We start from the raw sequence: 9,066 nt of genomic DNA on the forward strand, positions 1-9,066 counted from the left end.
GGAGTTCATGTATTCACTATGTGTTAATGCTTTGGTCCGGTTCTCTATTAAAAGGAGGCCTTAATATCCCTTAGTTTCCTCTAGGACCCCGCTGCCATGGGAGGGTAGGACAAAAGATGGCATGCAAGTTCTTTTCCATAAGCACGTATGACTATTTACGGAATACATGCCTACATTACATTGATGTATTGGAGCTAGTTCTATATCACCCTATGTTATAACTATTGCTTGAGGAATCGCATACGACATAATTATCCATCACTAATTCATTGCCTACGAGCTTTTCATATATTATTCTTCGCTTATTTACTTTTCCGTTGCTACTGTTACAACTACTACGAAAACCCAAAAACATTTATCTTTACTATTGCTACTGTTACCATTATTATCATACCACTTTTGCTACTAAACACTTTGCTGCAGATACTAAGTTATCCAGGTGTGGTTGAATTGACAACTCAACTACTAATACTCAAGAATATTCTTTGGCTCCCCTTGTGTCGAATCAATAAATTTGGGTTGTACTTCACCCTCGAAAGCTGTTGCGATCCCCTACACTTGTGGGTTATCAGATATGCACACCAGGCCCAAGGCTTTATTCATTTTTTTCAGCACGTGTATTTTAGAATATGAGCCCACTTTCACAGCCGTGCGAGCCCATTTTCACAGCCACATAGACACGGGCTATTTTATACTCCCTCCGTCCGAAAATACTTGTCATCAAAATGGACAAAAAGAGATGTACCTCGAACTAAAATATGTCTAGATACATCCCCTTTTATCCATTTTGATGACAAGTATTTCCGGACGGAGGGAGTACTCTATTAGCGAATTTAGCTTTGTTGTCTACAGAAACAGGAATTGTATACACAATAGGAATCTTGAAGTATGTTGATGGCCTTGGCTATGCCAGCTAGAGACATAAATGCCACTCAAAATAAAATAAAAAGCCACAGAGACATAAATGGTGCAAGCAACAAAGAGTCTTGACAGGATTATCATTAGCTCAAACACACATAGTCTTGGCAAGTCTTACTCTGCGCTTGGTCTAAAGAGAAATATAATTATACATTACGGTTAACCTATGCGGTTAAACAAAAGGGGCGAAATAGACTACAATTCTAAAAGGTCTGGTTTAGGATGCATTCTTGTAGAATACAACTCTAGAAACCTCTCCTGATGCTTTTTAGATGCTTCTCTGATTTGAGCACCCTGCGCTTGAGCCTTTCTGCTATCTGCTCAATGTTGTTAAGAGGTTCATTCATAAGCTGATCCATGGGTTCTTTCCCAGACGATCTGGTGAGCGCTATTACATTGCATATATTATCAGATAATCCATGCATGTATCTTGTAAGAACGAACCAGCCCATAGCATTTTCCTTTAATTTGTTCTTGACGGATTTGGTCTTTGCCTTTGTTTTCTGCTTGTTATAATTAGCTACAACCAACTCATGCTTTAGAGACTGATTTTCCTCATCCAGTCTCTTCATGTTGCTGTAATTGTAGTCTCTTAGTTCAGTCTTAACCATGCATTTTATGTATCCAATTGCTTTCATGGTAGCTGTGTCTTCTGACATTGCATGATCGGTACACTGCACCCCAGCAATAGCCATACGACTGCCATGATCTTCAACATATGATGTGGGCATATGAAAAAAACAGTAATACACACTCTACAACCATCACATGCTTTGCTTCGCTACTCAGCTATTGGAAGCTCTAAAGACTCTAAAAGAACATCCAACATCATCCTGTAAGGGATTTTGATCATTGGTGGTGTGGCATGTGATTTTAAACGGATGTCATCAGGCGCAAGGGCATGAATCATATTTCGGCAGGTAAAAGCTTTTAGAGGGGAAAATGTACTTTGAATAATCTAAGTAAAACTAACACCATATTATTTTTTGTTATGGCAACAGCTGGATGATCAGAAACTAAGATAACTAATTTATCCTGGACAACTTTACGCGCAAGATGCTAATGAAGGTAAGTTTGTATATGGTTACTTGTATAAGCATAAGCTATGCATCGACGGTGTAGACCACAACATTTACTACCTGGTAGCTTCTAATTATCACAAGTATGAACTGATAATTATCACAAGTATGAATTGAATCCTAAATGCAATGTATAAACAAAAGTATTGTGCCTGTATCAAATAAAAAGACTTTGGTGTGCAAGAGTCGCATACGAATATACATCTAACATTGAAACAATGCAAGAGGTGGTTTCTCTGAAAGCAAAGAGGGCATTGGTTTACAAAGCTTAAGTATAGAAATCACTAAAGAAATATATTATTGCCCCTTCCTTAAATTATGCAAGCACTTGGTATATTCTTTTTAGATGACGATGCTAGCATAGGTTTTCATGGTCCAAATTTTGTGTTGCTGAGTGGTGTCAGTATAGGCATATCTTTTTGCCTGCTTAAAACTTCATGACATTAAGAAATTGTTTTCATAATAAGCCTACGAAGCTTAAATTACGCATCTTACTGAGAGGAATAGGCATAGAAAAACTATCTACAACAGATAACTAAAGCATCGGTTGTTTTCTATTATACAATCGCCAACCTCACAACGGGGCTGTGAATTCTCGTACTCAGTGTAATCTGATGAGAAGTGGCTAAAGGCCTCTTCCATGCCTGGCACTTCCTCCTGCATCAAATATTCAGAACAGCTTCAGTGTATACCAAGGAAATCTCTGGTCAAAAGAATGCTTGTCTATTTTCCAGAAAGGAAGCTACCTTAGGCAGCTGGTCTTCAGATTGGTTTTTGTTGGAGTATTCTTCATCCAGAGAAAACTTGGCATGTATTCTGCCCATAGGCAACCACCAAATATGTGCATGAAACGAAAGTCACACGAAACTGAAAAATAACACGACCCTTGGACAAACCCGGCACAATGAGACAATCAATAAATGAACAGTATGCAGGAAAAGATAAATACATCTTGAGCCAAAAAGAAAGCACATGCGGTGGAAAAGGAGAGAAAACCTTGAGCGGCAGTAGCAAGTTGCAGGTGCAGATGCAGAAACAGAGCAACTCTTCAAACCTGCAAAATAAACCTAGATAGATCCATAAGAACATAAGCATAGCAACGCAGGCACAGAAACCAGCAAAACACACATAAAACAGAGCCCATTCAACAGATGCAGAGCAACAGAACGACACCATAAATATTCACAGCTCATTATATTAGGCCACCATATATTATATCTAGAGCATCTTTTTCCTGAAATTCACAAAAGCTTTTAGCTTGCTAGCGCTATGACCATCTTCCCCTCATCTAGAAACCTAATAAGATGCTTATGAATGAACCTCATATGATGTGCTTTCAGCTAAATTAATAGACACAAGAAGCATAAAGCCTCTAACCACCCCAACAACAAAAATATGATTGTAAGACAGTCTAGAAAAGAGAATAGAACACACCATACCAATATCATCCTTAGCACACAGACTCGTAGCACATGCATATCTATGCACCAACGAAAGAAAGAAGGCAAGGAGCAGCACATTACTAGTATTAAGAACCACAACCAGGATAGTGGCGAGCAAACGAAGTGGAACATCAGACGAACAATCTGAGAAGAAACATAGTCAGGTCACCACAGAGGCATTCTACCGAACACATTGCATGCACGCAAACGGAAGGAAGATGAACCTCAATGCAGACGGCAGAATGGTGCGCCGGCTGGCGCAGGAGATAGCACAGAGAGGATCTCAGTTGCACATGTAGCACAGAAAAGGAAGAACACCAAGGTAAGCGAGGTGCAACTCGGAGAACAAACACGATCTGAAGGAAGCAAAGTACTGACCTCAACCAGCAGCACCGACCGCACGGAGGGACGCCATAGCAACGGTTACGCACACGGACGTCGAAGAACAACAGTCAGACGGAGCGAGTCGGAGAGGAACCGAAACTTGGTGTGGCGAAGCAGGCAAATGGAGGACAGCGAAAGCTGAGAGCGGGAGCGAGAAAAGGAGTAAGGAAGGAACGTTGTTTAAGGAAGAAAGGGGCATGCGCGGCCTCTCTACAGCAGAGGCAACATGCTGCGCATGGGAACAGACCCACCACTGCAGCGAAGACATGTGTCCTAGGTGCCGTACTCCGGCCCACCGTCATACAGATACCAGGATAGCGGGTGAAAGCTGCTCGCGCAAGAGGAAAAGGCGCAGACTCAGCGGACGCGCCGCAGAGGCGGGTGGACGGAACGGCACATGCACGTCCGGCTGATCGAGTCGCGCAGGGTCGGCTCACGCGATGCAGAGGCTGGGCCCAAGGCGCAGCGCGCGCACGTCTGGCTGGTCGAGCCGCGCATCAGCCACAGCGAGAGACAAGACCAGGCGTACGAGCCAGAGTTGCATGACGAAATCGATAGGGCAAGGCGAGACAGGCGAGCCAACAACTCCCTCCAACCCCGGATGGATAGGGCGGACACAGCACGAACAGACAGCACTCGCCGATGCGTAGGCCCAGGGACCAGGGCGCCCAAACCAGCCGGTACATTGCCAGAAGCAAAACGACCTCTACACGCCCACGCCTTGCCCCTTCCACCCTCCACACGCAGTGACTCCCGCGTGCAGCCCATCCCGCCGGGGCCCCGCGCAATGGCACTTGCATCCCATCCCGTGAGTGAGCAGAGCCTACCCAGCGCGGCAAAATTTCGTGTTTTGACCCTTCTCGCATACCAATTTAGGATCTGACCCCGGTTGGAATTTTTTTTGGGATTTGACCCTTTTGCTACCGCCAGGGATGCTGGCGGTAGGGTTAGACAGCCTATCGCCAAGGACCCTGGCGGTAGGGTATGACGGAGGGGGAAGCCGGCCGTCTCCACATGCTGACGTGGATTAGCACCCTACCGCTAGGGTCCTTGGCGGTAGGGTCCTGTGTTTGCCTCTTTTCAAGTTTAATTGCTTGCTTCTTTTCAAAAACAATGTCACAACAATGATATAGAGTCAAAAAAACAGATCTCAAACAATTAAACTTGGGCATCACATACACATTAATAAAAGTTGAACTAAATAGACATGTCAAACGGAGTTCCACATAAACTTGTGCATAATAAGCAAACAAAGTTCAACTACTTAGTTTCACATAGCAAACAGATTCCACATTGTTTCACAAATAGCAAACACATAGTTACACAAATAGCAAACATATAGTTCAAATAGCAAACACATAGTTTCACAACCACTGGACAACAACTACAAGAGCCAAGTATCCAAGAGCAGAATTTAATTGATCCTTCCCCTCTTGTAGGTACGGTCGTCGTTCCTCTTTGAATGAGTCTCTCCAGTCTTCTTCTTGGGCCGTTGAGTAACCGGTCTCTGGAAAGGGTTCGGGCTCAGTAAATTCTTCTTCTTCAGATTCCTCTTCGGCAGCTGAGATGGTTGAGATGATTGAGTTGGTGGAGGTCCGTAATCTTCATCGTACTCCTCCTCCCCATTGCTCTCATCCTCCTCCTCCTCATGATAGGCGTCCTCCTCTCCTTCTTCATTTGTGGCCTCCTCCTCCTCCTCCTCCTCTTCCTCCTCCTCCTCAACCAACCTAGACAACGAGGGAACATGACTCGATGAGGCGATGTGCCCATGTGTGGCTGCAGGATGATAAGCTTTAACCGACCCAGCTCCAGCACACCCAAGCAGGCCTACCAGCTTGCGACAATGCTTCACAAACTTCTGCACTAACAATGAAACAAGGGCATAATAAGTATCAGATTTATGATTGCAAGTGAACAAGATGCATCTGTTCCAAGGAGGCTGAAATTGTACCTTCATCGTCCCCCTCAATTTGTTCTCAGATTGTACGCTCCCGGGGATATCACCTAGTGCACCTGAGGCTTCAAAGATGCATCTGTTCAGCTCACCGGACTGTAGAGGCATAAGTCACTCACGGTGAAGAATAAAATAATTTAAATACAACCGTCGGTTCAAACTTACCACTCTGTTGATGAGGGGTGCAAACTCCCTAAATCCACTATGCATGTCTCTGATGCCGGTCTGGTAGGCCTCTTCCTCGGGGTCATCCCTCTCCAGCTCCGCGATGTCTTCCACCGTCCACCGAGGCCTAAGACGAATATAGTGCTTATGGCCATCATCGTACCACCTCATGTGTTGGTCCTCGTAAGCATTCCAGTCAGTCACTCTCCTCTCCACATCTTTACGGAACTTCCATTGGTTCCACTCAGTCACATGAGTTTTATGCTCCTCTCCCCAGTCTGTGATTGACTGATTCTTCTACCGGCTCATCCTGCAAGGCATTAGCAACAAGAAACATCATAATAAAGTCGAACGCAATGAAATCATGGGCACGAAGAACAAGCGCGGGCACTCACATGTGGAGCGCGTGGCCGCTGGTATCGGTCGGTGGGCCCGATGGGGTATGCTGATACATCCCAAACTGCGCGGCCACGTGGTGTGGCAAGTGCCACTCGACGGCGTACACATAGATCATGGGCATGATGCATCACCAAAGACTATGGTCTGCATCACACATCATGTTCAGATCGAAGTCCCACTCTCAGTCATGATACGGCCACCAGTTTACCTATTACATATACATTGGTAAGTTCCCACTCTCGGTCAAAAGTGGAATCAAAGAGAAAGGTGGTGAGCGAGTTCATATACTCGCGTACTCGTCAAAGCGTCGATCTCGTTGGTGTAGGCCTTGTATGAAATCTTGTTTAGGCCCGTGTAGAGTTTGACAACGTCCCACTTGTAAGCTATGGGGTGTCGAGTAGCATCGCCGTCCTCGCTATAGGCACCCGATGGGCGTCTGGGCAGCTTCTCCAGATGCCCCTGTCGTGGGAACGATTCCGACAATAATAAGGTATAGGGTAACGGAGCATGATCTATCGAGATGCATATGGGTGACACGGTGGTTTTAGCGAGTTCGGGCCTCTCACGGTGGAGATAACAACCCTACGTCTCGTGCTCCGGAGAGGCTTTGTTTTATCTGAGTATATATCCGGAGATTACAATGTGTGTGAGAGAGAGGAACGGATCCCCATGCCTGAGCTAAGTCCTGAGACTAATGGTGAAAAAAGAGAGAGGTGGAAGAAGAAGCCCCCTAAGTCTAGTGGTGGGGGGTGGCTTATATAGAGTGCGCCACCTCCTCACCTCCTATGTTACAAAGTGGGGTATGAATGCTATAATGACAGCCCACTATTAAGCCTTCACTATTAGAAAGATGCCGACTGCTTTGCTGCCTGCTGGTCTTCGTATATCCGAGTGAGTCGTACGGTCGAGTGGTGAACTGTCATCCGAGTGGATGGTATGTTGCTTGGTCGAGTGGATAGTATGCTACTTGTCCGAGTGGACAGTGTGTCTGTATGAAATTGACCTGGACCCACATGTTGTGTGGACCCCACGCTTCATGATATTTCGACCCTTCGTGGGCCTACCTGTTATGTATATCCCCAACATTAGCCCCCGAATCGATTGCGATTTTGCAGAACGAGTTGGTGTAAGACACAGTTTGGTCCGAGTGATTACAGAAATACTCGGTACATGTCGTCGCGCTTTCAGACAACCAAGGTTTGAACAAAATCTCAATGGATTCCGGTACCATGCTTCCCGACTGATCGAGGTATGTGCCTGTGAGGAGCAACTTGGTGACATTCGTTCATCTCTCGGGAGAGGTTTAACTCGTGATCTGAGTATGGGTGTGTCATTAAATCTGTGCGACCAGATTGACACATGGACTGTTCTCTTAGAGAGATGCCATTCTTATCCCGGAGGAACGTCAATACGAGTCGGTTTTAGATCCACACTTGTGAGTTTCACACTTTGAGTCCTAGAAGAAGGCTCAAAACAGGTCCACGGAGGAGCGTTAAACTCGCCTTATAGAATATTTTTTGGAGTGATTTGGAGCTGGGCCTGCATCGAGTAACTGATTACTCGGAATTTCTTCACGCCTGGAACGTGTCTTTTTTGTTGTTTGGCCGTCACTCGGGTTGGGCGGACCGTTCCGAGTGGATACCATTCCAGTGGGGGCACGCTGAGTGCACCCACTGGGTGTAGTCCCCGAGACTGCTGTCGACTGCGGGCAGTCGGCGGGAGTATGAGAGAACTAAAACTCTTCTTAGCTGGTACTGATCGAACTTGTTCTTCTCTGACTCGGAGGTCGAGTAATACTGGAGATGGGTTTGCATCGAGCAAAATGTTTCTTTCTGAGTCCTCTTCCAGTGGGGGCACGCTGAGTGCACCCACTGGGTGTAGTCCCCGAGCCTCTGTCGGACTAGATGAGTCTGGCAGAGGGTTTAAGTCTCTCGGTAAACCTCCATGCAGTTGGCATGGCAAATATCTTTGTCTGGAATTGAATCAATCAGATGGATGCGTAACGAGGTGGTTGTACGAACGATGAGTAAGGTCGCCTGTACGATTCAGCGATGGCGCTTCATTTTTACCCTTTTGCATGAAAAGGGGTATTTATCCAAGTGGACGTGCTTCACTTATAGATCTTCGGCGAACCGAGCATGTATGGTCAGAAGAATATCTTGATGTGATCAACAGGTTGACCAAATGGGCATAACCCCTGAGGGTGACATGGCCAACTACGGCGCGTAGCCCCCGAGTGATGCTCGAAGGAGGTAAGCTTGCTATAGAGTGTGATATGAGGTTTGACCATATGAGTAACTTAGCCGTTCCCGTGCTGGGGGTGTAGAGGTAAAGACATGTCCAACTGATGGTGACGCGCGGGGCGGCCGAGGGGCGAGGACGTGTATAACCGAGTGACGACGCGCGGGGCGGCCGAGTGGTGAAGACGTGCAAAACCGAGTGGCGCCGCGCGGGGCGGGCGAGTGGTGAAGACGTGCAGAACCAAGTGGCGATGCACGGGGCGGCCGAGTGGTGAAGACGCACACAACCGAGTGGAGACGCGCGGGGCGGACGAGTGATGAAGACGTGCGCAACCGAGTGGCGACGCGCGGGGCGGCCGAGTGGTGAAGACGTGCAAAACCGAGTGGCGCCGCGCGGGGCGGCCGAGTGGTGAAGACGCGCACAACCGAGTGGCGACGCGCGGGGCGGCCGAGTGGTGAAGACGCGCACAACCGAGTGGCGACGC

At 46.9% G+C, this 9,066-nt stretch overlaps 1 protein-coding gene across 9 annotated transcripts; it reads right to left on the bottom strand.

Moving 5' to 3' along the window:
- Positions 1-902: 902 nt before the first annotated feature.
- Positions 903-3,987, bottom strand: LOC123072023 (uncharacterized). 9 transcript variants are annotated; one of them, XR_006434796.1, is made up of 5 exons: positions 3,664-3,987; positions 3,521-3,583; positions 2,994-3,051; positions 2,744-2,813; positions 2,553-2,654 (listed from the first exon to the last, which is right to left on the bottom strand). XR_006434796.1 is itself a non-coding variant. In XM_044495587.1 (4 exons), the coding sequence occupies exons 1-4, from the start codon at positions 3,569-3,571 to the stop codon at positions 2,520-2,522; spliced, it is 327 nt and encodes a 108-aa protein (XP_044351522.1). In that variant the 5' UTR covers positions 3,572-3,809; the 3' UTR covers positions 903-2,519. The 9 variants fall into 9 exon arrangements, 1 of the variants encoding a protein (XP_044351522.1); XR_006434795.1 differs by having other exon boundaries at positions 2,994-3,064; XM_044495587.1 differs by having other exon boundaries at positions 903-2,654; positions 2,994-3,064; positions 3,521-3,809.
- Between the last annotated feature and the right edge of the window lie 5,079 nt (positions 3,988-9,066).

Source organism: Triticum aestivum, chromosome 3B (genome assembly GCF_018294505.1).
Source record: "Triticum aestivum cultivar Chinese Spring chromosome 3B, IWGSC CS RefSeq v2.1, whole genome shotgun sequence".
NCBI lineage: Eukaryota > Viridiplantae > Streptophyta > Magnoliopsida > Poales > Poaceae > Triticum > Triticum aestivum.